General features: G+C 39.4%; 1 protein-coding gene across 5 annotated transcripts in view; it reads left to right on the forward strand.

The window, feature by feature from the left end:
* TOX3 (TOX high mobility group box family member 3) overlaps nucleotides 1–18,921 on the forward strand; it is a 107,386-nt gene that overhangs the window by 69,110 nt on the left and 19,355 nt on the right. For 3 of the 5 annotated variants that reach the window (XM_053209920.1, XM_053209917.1, XM_027044385.2), the window contains exons 2-3: nucleotides 8,727–8,792; nucleotides 12,754–13,008. In XM_053209920.1, coding sequence (XP_053065895.1) covers nucleotides 8,748–8,792; nucleotides 12,754–13,008 — 300 coding nt within the window. In that variant the 5' untranslated portion in view covers nucleotides 8,727–8,747. The remainder of the gene's footprint in view (nucleotides 1–8,726; nucleotides 8,793–12,753; nucleotides 13,009–18,921) is intronic. The other 2 variants (XM_053209918.1, XM_027044386.2) reach the window with 1 other exon arrangement.

Here is an 18,921-nt window from a genome sequence, read left to right on the forward strand (position 1 = left end):
TCTTTGGAAAGTTAGATATATTCCCCAAACACATCCTACTAGTTGGTATCCAGTAGGTGCTGGGTTCAGTGTCAGTGAGCCTTTTGGGAGAAAGGGGAGAGCTGAGAGAATTACACAAAACGTGTGGCCACTTAACAGCAGGTGCATTACCACTGGCTTCTTTTCATTGGTTGTGTGCTTAAGACCTGTTGGGTCTTTCTTTTCCCATCCTCTCACTATTGGTGATGCTTGCTTGCTGGGCTAGTCTCGAAGATTGCTCCATTTTTGTGAAAAAGAAAACTTGATTTGGGAAGCTTAGTGTCTTCTCCTCTGCTTCTATTTGTTTTTCTGATACTAAACAAGTGCAGTTGGGTTTGAGAGGGTGTTGTGTTTTTTTTTTTTTCTTGCCACCTCTAACTAGTCCAGATGGTTATGCAATTTACAGACTCAGATGCATCCAGATCATGAAAATCCAAAGGCCTCCATGTTTGAGTAGAGTCCATATGTTGAGGCATTGTTTTTTCCTTGTGTGGGTCCCTGGAACTTGTTGAGAAATCTAAAACCTGTATTCTAGAAGTCTAGAACCTTTATTCCCTCCTTGGTCCAACTTAGGACATTCCTGTCTTTCCTTCTGCTCATGAGGGTGGGAGGGGGGCTGATGGTCCCCTCATGGGTGTTTACATTTTCCCGTAAGTGAGGAAGGTAAGAAGAGATTGGAAATAATTGAGCCAAGCATTTATTGCTTTAAACAAAACAGCTTGTGCTACATCAGCATTTCAATAAGATCATCTTCAGATGTATGGAAAGCTTTATTAAAAAAAAATTTTTTTTCTACATTAGTCCAAGATGAACTAGACTAGTAGTTTTCAAATATTAGCACGTTCTAGAATTCCCGAGAAGCTGGTTAAAAAAAAACGCAGAATTTTAGGGCCCCACCGGCTAGAGATTCTGATACAGTAAACTCTGGGGAATTAGGTAATCTGCATTTTTTTTTAAACAGGCATCTGGTTAATTGGTAGTCCCTAGCACCGCACTTTGAGAAACTCTGACCTAACCTTTGAAGCAAAAATTTCTTAAAAACAGAATATTTTAAATTAGAAAAAAAAAATCAACTGTCAGATTTAATACTCAGATTCTTGGTCCCTTGATGTTAGATTATTGGCTTTCCCTTCTCCGGGCTTTTTGCCTGCAGGCCAGAATCAGCCTTGTCCACTGCAGTGCATTTTCAAACACCAAGGCACCCACCCTTAACACTCCAACCTCACCCACCCAGGCCTCTGTGTCTTTTTGATAAAAGGACTAGTGCATTTTCTAGAACGAAGCTTTTTTTTTTTCAAGCTAAGTGTCTCTAACATTTGAAATATTAATTTTATTAGAATATATGATTCTTCCCTTCACCCTTTCTTTCCAATAGGTGTGGTTTGTGCAGGAACATTTGGTGATGGATGCTTGGTTTCTCCTTTTTTGCTTGAATTTCAAGTGCTTATCTGGTGCCCTGCTTGGCTTGGAGAACAGTTCTGCGTACCAGCATTTCACATCTAGAAATTAATTTATTTGCTCATGCATTCAACACAGATTTGTTGAACACTTACTATTTATCAAACTCTCCTTGGTACTGGGACATCAGCGTAAACAGTAGACAACACGTACTTATCCTCATTAAGTTTACATTCTAGGTTGGGGGGGGCGGAGAAGACAGTAAATATGTTACGCTGAAAAGCATCATGAGAACAATCAAGGCAGGGAAGGGGACTAGAAAGTACTGGAGGAGAAAGAGGGCTGCAAAGAAATCTTAGAGGGTAGTCAGAAGATGACCTTTGAGAAAAGACTCAAGAGGGAAGTGAGGCTCAGTGGTTCAGTCAGTTGAGAGTCCGACTTGATTTTGGCTCAGGTCATGATCTCAAGGTTCAAAAGTTTGAGCCCCATGTTGGGCTCTGCCTTGGGCTCTGCGCGGGCAGCAAGGAGCCTGCTTGGGATCCTCTCTCTCTCTCAAAATAAATAAACATTTTAAAAAGAGAGAGAGAGAAGGAAGTGAGCAAGAGCCTTGAGGGCATTGCAAGGAAAGAGCCGGTACAAAGGCCCTGAGGTAGGAATGTGTCTGGGGTATTGGAGCAACAACAGGGAAGCCAGCAGGATTAGAGGAGGAGAAGCAAGGGGGAGAACATTGGCCAAGGGTCAGAGAAGAAATGGGGGGCCATTATGAGGTCTTGGCTTCTTCTCTGAGGGAATAGGAAGCCATTGGAAAGTTCTACACAGAGGAGGGGTATGACCTGACTTAGGTTTTCAAGGTCTGTCTTTGGTTCTGTGCTGAGAATAGACTGGTGGACATTGTGGTAGGACCAGCGAGACTTGCCAGGAGGGGGAGCATTGACCCCAGGAGGGGATGGGTGGCTTGAGCCTGGGTGAATCCAGTTGAGGGAGTGACCAGCGGTCAGTTGTGTGTGTAACTGGAAAGAGGAGCTAACAGAATCTCTGATGATTTGATGGCGGAAGGAGAAAGAGTGGATTCAAAGATGATTTTTGGCCTGAGTCACTGGAACTGAGTCATCTCCCCATCAAAGGAGATGGGGAAGGCTGTGGGTGGAGCAGGTTTGGGGAGAAGATGAGGAATTCAGTTTTGTGCATGTGATTGGGATGCCTGTTGAGATCCACATGCAAATGTAGGCAGTTGGGTATGTGAGTCTGGTGCTCAGGAGATAATTTTCTAGGAGTTTTTAGCATATGGAAAGGCAAATAATATTTTTGAAAGTTTATTTTGTTGCAAAAATCTTGCTTTATATTTGAACCTATTAATATATATATGTGAATTTATATATGTGTGTGTATAATTATACATATATGTGAACATAATCCTCTGTGTATACATAATTAGCGGACTTGTGTGTGTGTGTGTGTGTACTCTCCTGCTAATTACACATCTTAGTCCATTGTTTGCAGTTTCTGTTTCCAGACTGCTGTTGAACCCGTAGCCTTTGGTATGGACTGTCTGTATTCACTACGTCGTTTTTCGTTCATGATGTGGTGTGCCAGATCCACCCCTGATAATCTCCAGTATTTATTGTCACTTGCCATATCTGGCTTGTGTTCCCTCTTTGGGGCTCTATATCTCGAAACAGATTCCCACTGCCGGAGATGGTTAAACCTTGATTGTCTTTGGTAAGTTCTTTTTTCCACGGGGTAGCGAACAGAGCCTTTGAGAGTGTGCGAACTTTGAGGCACTGCCTTCTCATCATGTGACCGTACTTTGGCGCACTTGGTCCGTGATGGCGCAGTTCATCTGTGTAAGCAACTTGACAGATGTCCTTACTGAGGCATCAAATTGGATGGTGTCTGCTAACAAATCTAATGGGAACAAAGAAAAGAGAATTCGAAGGATTATCTTTTTTTTTAAGGATTAAATTGGTGCCATTTAGCTGTTTGATACCCTGTAGTTAATGCAGCTTTATTAGAAGCCTACACAATTCTTCACATGGGTGTCAAAATAATTTTAGTGAAAATCATGTTGTGTGGACTGATCAAGCCGAAGTATCCATCTTGTGATTACAGACGGGTTTTGTCTGGGCTGCTCTACTTTCTTCCAAGCCTTTTGCTGGACAAGCGAGAATTAACAATCTCCATTAATTTACTTTGGCACTTCACACGGGTAGACAGGCCATGAACACGATGGTCTTTAATAAATTTTTTTAGAAATCCTGCAATGCTCCTTTTTAATTGATGTCCTTCACAAATTGTATTTGCCGAAGCTATAATTATTCATCAAGCCGCAAAAGCAAATCTACCTCCAGGTACAATGAAGATGTGCTTTTGTGAAATTATTAAGATACAGAAGTTTGACATGCAGAGTAATTCCGTCCTGCTTTATAATTATATCTTTGGGGATTATATCTTTGGGGATCACATCTATTAGAGCCTATCAAAGTGGAAAGGACCGATCATCACCAGTGTACTTCATAAATGCCCCTGCCTCGCAGTGACCATTCCCCCAATGTGTAAGCTCTTTGAAACACTTGGAATTGGTCTGTTTCTTAAGAAAGAAGCATTAAGGAATGTTTTTATGTGCTCTCCGTCGTAGGTAACTCTGTTTCACCTGACGTTCCTTCAGTTGATTTGAAATATTTTGTTTTGACTCCTGAAATCACGGTAAATAATCTTAATGTGGCTGAACTGGGGGATCTTCAAAGGAACATCAGTGGAGAGCTACCACCTAGAAAACTTGGAAGTCGGCCAAATTACGAAAGCCCAGAATGAGTAATTTAGAAATTCTTATTTAAGTGATTCATAAAAGGCGTAAACTTTACCATGGTGCAAAATGAGGATGTTAGCTTTTTGTAAGAAGTATTTGGGAAAGTAAAAGAATATTGTCAATAAGGGGTTTGGAACAAGGTTTCGCAAAGTGTTCCCACAGACTGTTGTGGGGGAAACCAAAAGAGGTGTCCCATGGCAAATATGGGGGAAAGGGGAGGTTTGCTATCTCCCACTCAAAGAAAACTGTGAGCTGCGTCCAGGTAGGAACTTTGTCATCTTTCTCACCGTTTTGTTGCCAGAGCCTAACGCAGTGCCTTGCACACAGTAGGCACATAAATAAGTGTTTGCTGTGAATGAATGAGCTGCAGGACTTCTTGGAACGTTTGCCTGGTGTAGTGGGCACAGGGACTCATAAAAGAGGGGTGGTAGTCTGCAGCCTTTCTCAAACTTATGGGCTTTGCAACTCTGCAACTCTTTTCTTTAAAAAAAATTTTTTTAAATGTTTATTTTTGAGAGACAGAACACAAGCAGGGGAGGGACAGAGAGAGAGGGAGACACAGAATCCAAAGCAGGTTCCAGGCTCCAAGCTGTCAGCACAGAGTCCGACACAGGGCTCGAACCCACGAACTGTGAGATCATGACCTGAGCTGAAGTCAGAGGCTTAACCGACTGAGCCACCCAGGTGCCCCTACAACTCTTTTCTTAAGGAGCATTCTGCTAGACTTAGGTACCTGGAAACACCTCCTGGGAGACTGTAGCCTTGAGTGAGAGGATAAAAACCAAGTTCTAACATTGAATTCATCACTGAGTGAAATATTCAAGGTTCCGTGCCTATTGAAATGTTAAGAGGGGTACCAGACTCCAGTATTTACCTCTGTGATTTGGGGCATGGACCCCTTGAAGCCTCAGTCTATTTATCTATAAAATAGGGATAATTTCCTTTTTTCTAACTTGTTCTTGGGAAAATAAATTACATTTAGTCCTGCTTGGGAGAGTTAAGTGAAATAATGTATGTAGAAGGCCTCTCAGGGTCATTAGAATGTGATCAACCTTTCTCGCCCTCCCTCTCTCTTCAGCAAGTGTTGGAGTGCTTCTAATATGCCTGGCATTGGTGCCAGTTTGTGGGGAGACAGCAGTGAACACAGTGAAGGCCCTTTCCCTCATGGACCTAGGGATTTTTTTGTAATATATTCTGTTTACCGATGTCACTGTCTCTTCGAACGTAAAGTAAATTTAATTGTACACAATTCAGTTACAGCTAATTGTTCTGAGGTCATTATATTAGAGATCTGCCCCCAAAGGATCACTTTTTCTCTCAGAATCAGATCTGTTCTTACACAAAATGAGTAAAGCAGGATTCATAGGTCACATTTTAAAATAAAGCAAATTAAATTAAGCTAGTGTTACCAGATAAGGTAAATCAAATGGAAAGTGGCATTCCTGTCATCCTGATCAATTTAACGATGCTGTAGGGTGGCCAAATTTAGCAAGTAAAAATACACAATAGCGGGGTATAGTTGAATCACAGATAGAGAATACTTTTTTTAGTATAAGTATATCCCAAATTGTGCATGGGACATACTTACACTTTGAAAGTCGTGTATTTGAAAGCCAAATTTAACTGGACAGCCTGTATTTTATCCAGCCACCCTACCACGCTCAAGCAGGGACCCAGCCACCTGTGCAAGAGAAAGACCCTTCCCTGCACAAGTCAGTATCTGAGGCCATATTTGTAGGGGAGATACGTTACCCCCAGTGGAACAGCAACCCTTGCTTCTATTTGAAATGATTTATAACTGTTCCCGCCCAATGGCCAAGTGTTTCCAAATTAAAAGCCATTAATTAAGGCCTGCTATAGATACAAAAGATATGCAAGGAGTGCTTTGTAATTCCAGCTCAGTACTTCAGGTGAGAGCTTTTCAAATTACGTGGACCACTGGAGCCACCTGCTTGACTAAACGCAGCGCGGCCGTCGCGTGGCTCGTCAGCACACCGCGGTGCCAGCGTCGTTCCTGATTTTTCTCATTTCTCCAGGGCAAATACTAATTAATGGATACAATTCACAGCTGATTAGCTGTAGTTTCTTCAGTAATTACATTCGCATACTAACTGTTCAGAAGAGGATTTCTAACCCAGTTCTTATTTTACTCTAAGCTTAATTTGTTTTTTGAATTGTTTAGGCCCTTAGTTTAATAGCCATTTTATTTTTCTTTGTTGTTTTAGGTGCTATTAGGTAATAAGTGAGTTTAATCTTAAAAAAATACTCTCTGATAATGAGCTGCTTTCCTTAAATGGATTTCTAATTCCCCAACAACACGTACATTTAAATAACGTTAAAGCTGGGTGGCAGGCTTTGGGCCGCTTGCGGGAGGCATGGAATGAGTGCCTGGAAGGCACATGGTGACCGAAGTCCTCATAAACATCCAAAAAGAATAGAACGGAGGCCCCGAGATTTAATTCTAGGATCATTAATTCATCAAAAATTCCCAGACAGAAACCTGTGCTTTTGCTTGCATGCATTTAATGTCGTAGGAAAATGGGGGGAAATGTGTCTGTGTATGTGGGCGGGAGGTGCAGGTGCGTGCGCACCCGCCCACGCAGGTACCTTTTTTCATTTTAAAATTATTTTAAAACCGTTTTATTGAGATATGATGGGCATACCACAAGCGGTACCTATATAACGTACATGCACCTTGATGGGTTTGGACGTAAGTATGTGTTGGTGAAACCATCCCCACACGTTTTGGATATCCCGTGCCTTCAGAGAAACTAGGTAAAGGTCTCTCTTAAGTGCTAACAAATACATCTTTCAGAAATCCTTATAAAGATGTTTATCCAAATGAATCTGAAGCTCATTGTGTGAGTATGTATTTAGGAGTCGTTTTACAGGGTGGGATTTTGCTTCCGGAGACCACAACAGCACTCTGGAACCATTAGAGCCTTCTGTGTAAATCCTGCTTAGTGCTTGGATCCCTGACATGATAAAGTGTAGCATGTCAGTTGGGCTTCTGTGCACGAATCCTACAGGTTCAGAGTCAGGGGCCGAGAGCCCCCTAGAAATAAGTGTTGGTGGGTTTACTACGAGGAGAATTATGTGGATCTTCCATATCTATGTGTCTATATTTATTCTCTACATTTATCTATCTGTGTATCTGTATTTCTTTTCTCTCTCTCTCCCTCTCTCCTTGGGGAAGTTATGCCTTTTACTTAATTTTTAAATGTTTTGTAAAGTCTATTTATTTTGAGAGAGCAGGGAAGGAGCAGAGAGAAGGAAAGCCAGAATCCCAAGCAGGCTCTGCACTGTCAACATAGAGCCCCACGTGGGGCTCGAACTCACAAACTGTGAAATCATGCTCTGAGCTGAGATCAGGAGTCAGACATTTAACTGATTGAGCCACCCAGGCTCCCTGCCTCTTAGTTTAAATAATTGATAGCTCTATTTACATGAGAGAATGGATGTATACATTTCACCCTTTGCAGACCAAACCTTTATGTTACTTGATGCACTGAAGGAAAGAAACAGTACACGTTACAAAAAGAAGGGCATTCTTTTACCACTTCATAAAATCGTGAAAATAATATAGCCCCAGATAATTATGCTCACAGAGCCTTTCCATATTGCCAGACTGATAACAGAATGTTTAAAGCAACAAAACGCGCCTCCTTATACCATCTGAACCTGAAAATACATTTCTGGCAAAATCCAAGTTTTACATTTTGATAACAGGTCTCTAGCAGTAAAGAGCTTACGTCTGAAATGCTGATACAGTCTTATTTGTGATGGTATGAATGGGCTATTGTGTTAGGGAATTAAATAAAAATTGCTGTGTTCATAGGATTCCGTTTATATTTTAAACCTCTTTGCACTTAATGTTACATCGAGAGATTAAATATCACTGTTTTCAACAGCTCTGATGGATACAGATATCGTTTTCAACTCTGTTTGGAGATTTGAAAAATATTCTTTAGTCTTATTATTTATTTATATTCATGCCACACCCCATTCGCTAGAAAATAGAATTTGAGTCCTGGGAATTGGATTCTATTCCCTTTAATTCACATCTTAACCTACTCACACTCGTGACATCTGTTCTTGAAAAGTGAGCTATGAAATCTCAACATGCTGTAAAAATGTGTCAAGGTGGTTTTCTTGGAAACTTTTCCTTCTCCTCTCTCACAAATGCCAGTTCAGTAAACAACACCCACTAGTGACCGGGCGGCCAAAGGTTCGTCATGGTCTCCCTTCGCTGTTAGTCTTGGTGAGAATCAACCCCGTTTCCCAGAATTCTCAAGTTAGCTTGACTCTCTGCTTTATTTTCTGAGGGAAGCAGCCGGACTACATGTAGCACAAAACCTGTCACAGTTCACATTTGGTCCGAGTGAAACTACTCTTTTAATTCATGACACTAGCATTCTTTACAAATCCCATCTGAGTTTTAAGCACACCACCGGGATTCTTGATCTGTCTGCATATTAACGTAAAACAATCTGTTTTCTTTCAGTTTGGAAACAACAATAACTACATGAACATGGCTGAGGCCAACAGTGCTTTCTTTGCAGCCAGTGAGGTAGGTGTCTGTCTTCATGCGTCCGTTCACGTTTCGTGTGTTATTTGGATCATTTAAAAGGCTGGAAGGGAAAAGCAGAGTATCAAATTTATCTCTCTTATGTGGTGCAAGGTAACGACTTTGAAGGAGAAAAACCTTTTGGAAAAGAAAATGACCTGACAAGACTGTCACTTATCCGGAGGCTGTTAGGAACGTTAGTAATTCACACACATCTCTTGATGAAAAGAAATGTACATGCCAACAAAAGTAAATATGTAAGACAGCACATAAAATCTGTCTCTCCAAATTGGCATCTAAGCAAATAAGTGGTTATTTTGAAAACTAGGGGGTGGAAGAGACTTTTAATAGAAAGTATTTCAATTCCACAAAGCTCTGGGGATAATTTCATTAAGTTGCCATGGTTTGGGAAATGATGTGGGGGAATATAGTATTATAGTTTCTTGGGTCTTCAGTGGGAGTGATGTGAAAGGAATGTTTCGTTTTCTTGTTAGATCCCCATGGACCATTACAGTACCTGGCACATAGTAGGTGTTCAATCAATACAGAGAGATGGAATGAGTGAAAGGGCACGCTCCAGGACTTGGTCATAGCAGGGAAGACTGGATGATGGCTCTGGGTTTGTCTACAGCTTTACTGGTACAAATGGAAAAAAACAAAACAAAACAAAAAACATCTTCTTGTTGCTGTTTTTACTGCATTCCCTACTCACTGACCTAGGGCTGCTGTCTGAGCTCATTGGCCTGCCCTTCCAGAAAAACCTCCATCTTGATTAGATCAAGAAAACGGTTTCCTCACAAGTGGCAAACGGTGAGATCTAAGATGCTAGAACAAGAACAAGCAGGTGAAATTGGTCCAAATGGAACATTCCCTCTTGTGGTCCCCGTAATAAAAAGTCTTCATTTTCCAAGTACGTTCACATATAGGAAACCGAACTAGCCTGACCCTCGAGGATGGAAATCATAATGGCTTTGTAAATGATCTTGGTACAGGGAAGCAAGTGGTATGAAAGAAATGAAGTTTGCAAAATTATTAGAGAAAAATGGGGAAGCGAGGATTAAGGGTATTCCTAGATTAATCATTTCTGCAGTGGCCATCATCTGTCTAACCAAGAAGACCGCCTACATAAGGGATATTGTCTGGCACTAGCTGCTGTGTTGTTTGTGATAATGAACACAAACCCCATCTGTAAGGACAACATGATGTTTCATTCTGTAGGATTTTTTCCCTACATTTGAATCAAACATTGATGAAAGCTCTACTGCCAGCAGCTGTTCAGAGACAATTTAATTCCAGCTGTGATAATTCACCGTGTCAGACATTGGCTGTTATATGTTGATACAACAATTCTCCAGATTTGCATTTTTATCAAAAGGAACAAATGTTTTGAACATTTCAGTACAGATGGTATTTAACCATGTACATACTATTTTAACATGTTCAAGGTAAACACTGAAAAGCCAGTATCCGTAAAAAGTAATCACTATAGACTCCGAACGACTAACCTGATAGCGGTCAGATGGCGGAGTCACAAAAGTCAGTGTCTTTTTTGTTGGTACTGGTGCCAGACGTGGTTATTTTTATAATCTCGGATTTTTCCGGTGTTTGGGGCTACTCTTTTCTCTAAGGAATGCTTAACTTTACCTCTCTTTTAAAAGTGGTTTAACATTTTAGCATTTTCTTGGTGATTTATTATAATGTCACTTTATTAGGTTATGCTACAGCAATATACTCAATTCTCACTTAAAATTAATTTGTTTTTGAAAAAATTATACCATAGGGACACATTATTCGTAAGACACCTCTCTGTTCCTTAACGAAAATAAAAGTGAAAGCCTCCTTAATTTTGACCGCCTAGCATAAGACGTGCTTTATGTTAGAGTTTTTGAGAGCTAATCTTACGCCATGATTTCACTGTACATCTTGAACAAAAAATAAAGCCGAAGTAAATGTTAACGTGCCACATTACAGCATGTGCCTAATTTCCCGATCATTGCGTTAAAAGTAAATTTATTTGGTTTTTTAACATTTTAATGAGTGCAAACTAATTCAGGAAGACTTTAGGTTTGAATGCTGTGAAGTCGAAATTGTGCCTGAAACCAATTCCCTTCACATAGATATTGCCCTGTAGATAACGCCACAGGGACTGGGATACTCTGGGTTGGAAATTCACACATTTGCTTTATGTTTTCTGTCTGTGTCATGATTACCCTGACCATTTTTAAAGTACTTTAAATATTTATTGAAATAATATTTCAAGTGTTAATTACAGTGGTAATGAAAACAGCCAAATGCCACATATCAAGAATGAGTGTTTATCCGTATTGTTAATGTGATATGTTAGATTTCATTAAGCAGTAATGGGGTAGCAAATGAGTCACAAATTACAGTTGCATCTGTTACTAGACCACATTAGTGCCAAAATAACGGCAAATGCAGCCATAGGGTTACGTTCATTAGCCAACCACGTTTGTGGCCAATCCATCCCTTTGTGTTTGGGAACTCGGGGCACCGCAGTAAGAAATTGACGTCTTTTGGGGGGTCAGTATTAGAATAAATATGTCAGAGAATCTAATACTTCATTCTAGCTTTCAGACATGTTTTTGTGCTATAATGTTTTTGCATATACCGAATCTGCTGAGAACCTCAAGGTGTTCACCTGTGCCACCGTAGACTCCCATAGCTTGTGACCTCTTTATTTCTGGTGAGATACAATTAACAGTGGACAGGTTCTACATGCACAGAATGTTTTTTTTTTTCCTTCAGTTTGTTTCTATTTTCTCTCAAGTGGTTATTATGTATCATCATTGATAGTTCGAAGAATGATGGTTTTCCATTCTTAATTAGTTCTCTTAACCGATTACAGCAGATCCAAATTAACTTGCACCGGTTAATTCTTCAAAAAATGGTACTAATAATGAACTATAGCTTTGATCCTCTGAGCTAGAAAGAATATCTGACCCCTTCACCCTACCCAAGAGAATATCCTAGACCTTGACTACTGCCCCCCGCCCCCCCACCAATCTAAGTTCTATTTTAAGAAAGGTGGTTGGTGTAATAGAACATGGAAGCCCTCATTTACATCAAAAGGCCCCGTTTTAAAACACTGTCTTTAAGGATCTAAGGTCCTTATTTACTTAGGTCTTGAGAGATAACACTTGCTTAAGTAAATGAGCCAGTACAGTTAGTACATGTATATCAGTGTATCTCTGTGCTCATTCTGTAGATAGTCTTCCAGACTTGAAGACTCCTAAAAATGTTCTGATAGATACACATTAAAATCATCATAAAAGCGAATAAGTCCCCCTTATTATTTTAACTCTCCTTTTTATTTTATTTAAAATAAAAGCACTGGGACCTTTTAATATATGCTCTGATAATCCTTATGTAAAATTTTGTATTCTGAACTGTAACAATTTCCATAGAAGCGTTCTCGGCACTTGGGAATATACCCATAAGGAACTTTAAAAAGCAAACCACCAATTTCATATTACTTGTTTTATATGTTGTGGCAGAAAGTAAACGTGTAATGTTCACTCCTGGATTAATGTTGTGTGTGTGCACCACAAAATCGTCAGCATTTTATGAAGCATGTGGATAATGTAAGCGGTTTGAGCTGTTTCGCTAACATATCAATAAAGTGGCAATTTGTTATATAGCCAAATCTAATGTCTCTGATGCTCCAACTAACAACAAAGACAGATGTTGCTAATTAAGTACGCATTAAAAAACTGTTAATACTGATACTCCATTAAAACCATATGATAATGAGACTTAAATCTTTAATCAGACTGATCAGCAAAACTTTATATATGGAAATCTGTGTTTAAGATGTTTTCATTTGAGAAATAAATATTTGGCCTAGCTATGCCGTGTTTTCATGCAAAATCTTTCTTCTTCCCTCCAAGGAGAAATAAGATATAGGAATAGAATATGAAGATGTCTGTGTTTTGTTTCCTTTTAGCAGACATTCCATACGCCAAGCCTCGGGGATGAGGAGTTTGAAATCCCCCCTATCACGCCTCCTCCAGAATCAGACCCTGCCCTGGGCATGCCCGATGTTCTTCTACCCTTTCAAGGCCTCAGCGATCCGTTGCCTTCCCAGGGAAGTGAATTCACACCCCAGTTTCCCCCTCAAAGCCTGGATCTTCCTTCCATAACAATCTCAAGAAATCTCGTGGAACAAGATGGCGTGCTTCATAGCAGTGGGTTGCATATGGTAGGCACTACATTTATTGCTTGAAAGTGTTTTTTTTTTTTTAATCATTGCACTTCTCATGGTAAAGACCAGGAGTCTATGTTCTGAAACGTGCTCTGCCTATCTACTGATGGGCGTGAGGACTGTTCTTCCTAGTGCCATTTCAGTGCAGGGACAAGAGGGTTATGGGTTGGTTCATGATCACCTAAAGGAGGATGACCCAGCAAGATCCTTCCGATTTGAAATGATTTTCAACAAGTCTGATTCGTTGGCCTGGAATTAGCCAACCTTCCCTTGGCTTTGGTTTACCACAGAGATGTCCTTGAGTTAGAAGTTTGCCCAGGAGAGATTTGAGAAATGGAGGCCCTTATCTGGTGCCGAGGTCTTTTGCATTTGTTGGATTGTGACATGATGTTTATTATGGTACATGTTCTGTTCCTACCTCAAATGAAATCTCAAACTGTGATACGGAGAAAGGGAAGAAGAATAATTTCTTATAACCAGCAGAGGAAAATATAGAGTGAGTGATTGTGTGAAATATACCTAATTGTGTTATTTATTGTCATAAACACGGAATAAGGCACTCCAGAGAGCCAAGATCACTAATGCAATAATTTTGGTTCCATTTTTCTTAGTGTGCAATTATAGTCAGCAATCGCCAGAGTAAATCTGCTTAAGTATTTTAAACTCTTCTGCTGGGATTTTTTTTTTTCCCCATCATAGTGTATAATACATTTGTGTCAATCTAGGTGAGGTACTAAGCAGACATTTTAAAACAAGATTAATAGTTTATAGGGCTTTTTTTTTTTAACCCTGATAAAATGAAACAGATGTGTTGGTATAACAAAAAACAAATCCTGTTGCTTGTTTACATACTTCTCTGCACGTTAGGACCACGCCAATGATGTTTATTGGTTTCATTGTTAATTCCCCAGATAACAACAGATGATTGCAAAGTATGTAGTAGATTAGCGCTGTGAAGATTCCGCGTGCTCTCTGAAATGTAAGATTGCTTTCCCAAATAGGATTGACGCAACAGAATTTTCTTTTGCCTGTGATCTCTTGTGTTTGAGCTGAACATCGGGTTTTTAGGTTTCCTTTTTTGTCAGAAAAGAAGCAGCAAGCAGTCAGGAAGTGGTCATTAAGTATTCATAAATGTTCCTCACCCTCACAGATAATTGTTTCCTGTGGACTTCCTTACGTTTTTGTCCCTTTGACACTGGAATGGAGGGTTCTTGTCCTCTGTTCCTCTACAGTCAGGCTTGCAGTGCAGTGCCTGGAAAGTCATAAAAATAAAAAAGGGTGTTTAGTCACCAAGGGAGTTTACCAGGGCTCACCATTATTCATAGATGCTCAGCAAGGCCGATGGAAGTTGCAGAAATAGTTAAAAGACCATATAATGTGTGCTAAAATGTGTATTTTATTAAATTGGTAAATATTTATTAATAATATAAGAATCTGCCTTTGAATTAAACATCTGATGAATTACCTTGCCTTAAAGCTATAAAACTGTTATTGCTGCTATAAAAAAGTGTAAAGGAGGCATTTTGACTATGAAATTTCATTTCATGGTCAATTGAATTTACTATATTGGAAAGAACTAAAGATGGAATCATAAAATAATTATGATATTCACATACACTTAAAGAACAATGCTTTCACGGACTGGCCTTGGGAGAGAGGACTCAATTTTTAATGCTTCTTTTGTAATGTATTGCTAATCACTAAAGCAGTTGAATTATTTCATTGATTTTTAAGGGTATAAGTACTTTAGCTAAGTGCATGCTGTTGTCATGGTATTTACATGGACCTCATCACATTTATTGGTGCCTTTCTGAAGTTTCGCTGAACCTGAGTGATATTTATTTTGGCTTGAAACAAACTAATCTTGTTGAAAATTCTAGCAGAATTTCACCTTGAAGAAATGTCATGGGATTTTAAATCACAAATGTTGGAAAAAATAAAATGTACTTGGACAGAATTATGATGAATACAACGTGTCGTTGGCTTTGTTCTATGTACTACCTGACATGTTCACCTATAAACTTGAATTCAGAATCGCCAGAGGCATGGTTAAAAATAGGCTATGTCAAGGTTCTTCTGTATCTCCCTCCGGGTACCGAGTTGGCTGGCTACATCATAATACTCCACAGCAGCTCCTCAGAGATTTCCCTTCGGAAGGTCACCAGAAAAATAATAAATAATACTTTATACATCATGCATTCGGCTTCCCAGTGTGCAGTGGATATTTCATACCTTATGCAAGTAAGAAGTTTTATTATCCAAATGAATATGGCTGTCTGTTAAGGTTTGCTGTGGTGAATTAAGACTCTCATAGAAGAAGAAAAGCCAGCTTGTTTATGTTGTATCGAACCAGCTTTTCTTCAGAGCTTCATTGGTTTTCCTTTAGAAAGACTTGACAGTTTTGTCACATTACTGATTAGCTGCATTTTTGTTGGCAACAAGCACGACGTGTTTATCTTCCTTAAATTTATGCCATCATATTTAAAAACAGAAAGCAGGAACAAAAAGGAGGGATTAAAAAGAGCCCAATGATTAGCATTCACATTTCAAAATATGCAAATAATGCCCTCATAGTCAGAAGCAAATTGTTGAAAAATTGAATGTCGATGCGTTTGTGAGTTCAAAGAACAACCTTGATTTGCTTGTGGCGGATGTGTATATTTTCAAACAGGATGTGGTCGGCAAGTCAAAGCCAGCAGTGTATTTTGGTTAGAAAAATCTTTACCTCTAAGCATTATTGTCAGTTCAGATGATCATCTGGAAATTATTTTAATCTACAAAAGATTGCAATTCTAAAAATCTACAACGTGCGCTCCAAAGGGTTGGCTGTTTTTTTTTTTTTTTAACACCTCTCTATAATCTGCCCAGCCTGCTGAGTAGCATTGACATCAGTAGTACATCAATTTCAGAAAGTGGATTATTTTTACTAGACAGCTATTGTGACATATTGGGTCAGTCATAAATGAAAGATATTCATGCAAGCATGCAATACTTGTAATGAAGTCTCACTCTGACCTTCTGTATGATTGATTCTGTAATTTAGTTTTCTCAGGCAGTGCCTGAAATGAAATGAAATCATGTTGAACAAGTTTTGAATACCCACAGTGCACCAGGAGAAGAAAAATCTGCAGCCCTAGAGGCTTGAGAGAGAGCAGCTGAACGATTTATCTCTGTGCTATTATAGCCTTTGCCAGCGTTCAACATTTCTTTTTTTTTTTTTTTTTTTCTTATTTGGCTTAAGTACTTAATTCTGCAGGTAGCTGTAAATGGGAAAATAAAATGCTGTTCAGATTTAAAATGACAGGACAGGAGTATGTGCAGGGGACTGATAAAATATCTTGAATAGAACTGACCTTTCATGTAGCTGAAAGTTACTGGGGGATTCATCCTCATAATTACCATATAGATTATTTTTATTTCTTTCCTGCAATGAAACATTTCAGAGAGCAGTAGTGCTGATTGAATGAAAATTGAACTTGTTAACATTCTTTTCAGCTTAGCCTGTTGTACATAACAGAAGGTTAGCTTTGATGAATTTCAGAATTCTCTTTGATATCCAAGAAACAGTAAAATAATTGTCTCTGGTCTGATATTTTGTATGCCCCCCAAAAGAGAATTTATAAAACACACTGATAATTCACATACTTTTTCTTCATACATTATATTTCATGTTTAGAGGACTGACATTTTCAGTTTGATATTGCTTTGGATTTCATTGTGATACCACATGTTTATAGAAAACGCTACTCTGGTCGCTCTGGTAATATCAAACGTAGCGTGAGGGACCAGAAGAGGATGGAAGTAAGGGAGGTGTATTTGAGTACGGGAGTCTCTGTACCTAGTAAGGAAAAAGAAAAAGAGAGATAAACGTCCTATGGAAGAAACGCATGCCCAGAAGAAAATTAAAAGCTCTTAAAATATTCAAAAGCTCTGAGGTCACACTCTATACACAGATGCCACTTTTGACCAGAGAAATGGGAATATAGCAAAATAGCACATCTAAAATTACCAGGCTTATTTTCCAAGTTTTACTTTTTCACGCCATCATTTGTTGTGGCTCCAGTTTCGAAGGTGAATTATTTTTGTTTTTACGAAATGACTTTCATGCCGTTTTTATACTTTAAAAAAATCTTACATTTAGAGAAATAGACTTTCAATTAATACATTGTTTTAGCAATGTTGCCTAATGTGTTACAGATAAAACAGTTATTTCATGGGTCATTAATGTGTTTAATGCGTGGAACGTTCTATTAAAACAAGCCCTTATTATTGTTATGAACATGCTCATTGCCATTGTCAATAGGGTCTGCAGAGCTGCATTCCACAGGATTGCCTTGTAGCCACTGGAGGGACCAACAGTCTCTCATACAAATTGAATGATGACTTCGTTTAGATTTATTTTTGGTCAAGTGATGGTCAAAAAGCATTCTTATTCTAAGTTAACACTGGAAAAGGCACAGCTTACCTAAGCAAAACACTCGCTTTGAGTGGAACTAATTCAAGTCCAGATTGTATAATTGAAACGGTGTGAACCTTTAACAGATATTTGCTTAGACCTACTAAGTGCCATATATTGTTCTTAACCGTTAGAGACTAGACTGATTACGCTATTTATAAAGTTGTTTTCTTGGTACCAGTGTCTGTTCCATGTAATACAAAAATCACAGAGTCTGATGACTATTTTACAGATGTTTGTCATCCAAAGTCACTTTCCAAAAAAAATTTTTGAATGTTTTTATTTATTTTTGAGACAGAGAGAGAGAGAGACCGAACACAAGCAGGGGAGGAGCAGAGAGAGAGGGAGACCCAGACTCTGAAGCAGGCTCCCGGCTCTGAGCTGTCAGCACAGAGCCCGATGCAGGGCTTGAACCCACAAACCGTGAGATCATGAGCTGAGCCGAAGTCAGTGCTTAACCGAATAGGCCACCCAGGCAGGTGTCCCCAAAGTCACTTTTAATTTAGCTGTTACTACACCTTGGCAATTGTCTGCCAAAAATGCACAGGCCGCAGACATTTTTTATGGGCTGCCTTTCTTTGTCGAGCAAATAGCCTTGTACCATACACCGCTTAAAATAAATATTCTTTGTTCTTCTTGGCCTGTAAATACTCACTGACCCTGAACGTACGAGTGCTGTCTTTAAGGTCAAGTTAACGTTAGGCTCATCTATTAAAAGAGGAGCGTGTTCCAAACTTTTCCGCTAAACCTGCTTAGCTTGTGTGCAGTATGACACATGGTCACGTGTTTGATTTATAACATGCAAGAAAAAGCATCGTTAGAAAGTTATACTGTGATTTATTTCTCCCTATCTTGGTTTTAGCATGTCTAATCTATAGCTACCAACTATACTGTGGTATTGCCAGTAACTCCCAGTGGGTCAGGGACAGTAGAGACACCATTTTCCATCCCTCAGATTCCCGAATAAAACTGGCTTGAGGACTCCAGTGTTTTTTCAGAGGGATGGGTGTTACTTTCCATGCCACTGCCCCATCCTTTTATTCATGGCACCTGTCGCCCTTTGACACGGTTTCCGTTGCTTGTTCACATCCTGTCCCCTCCTCTTGCCTGTGTGAAGTGGCCAGAACAGGGTCTGGGCTGGAATACAATTCCAGGCTCTCAGTAAATATTTTATTCGTCGAATATATATGCACGAATGAGAGAACGACGAAGGAATACGTATTTGCTGTGAAGAGAATACCTTGACCACTAAATAAAAAAGTGGAGGAGGGGGGTTTAAAGTTCCAAACAGCTGTGAACACAGAATCCCCCTTTAAACTTTCCATTTAGACCCGAATAAAATAAGCAGGGAGCTGACTCCTTGGTAAAACAAAGGAGTTACAGGGTATATTGCTGAAATACCATTAAGTGTTTTATGGTAAACTCTTGGAAATTTTGTTTTGCTAAGAAACTAT

This window comes from Acinonyx jubatus, chromosome E2, assembly GCF_027475565.1.
Source record: "Acinonyx jubatus isolate Ajub_Pintada_27869175 chromosome E2, VMU_Ajub_asm_v1.0, whole genome shotgun sequence".
NCBI classification, from domain to species: Eukaryota; Metazoa; Chordata; class Mammalia; order Carnivora; family Felidae; genus Acinonyx; species Acinonyx jubatus.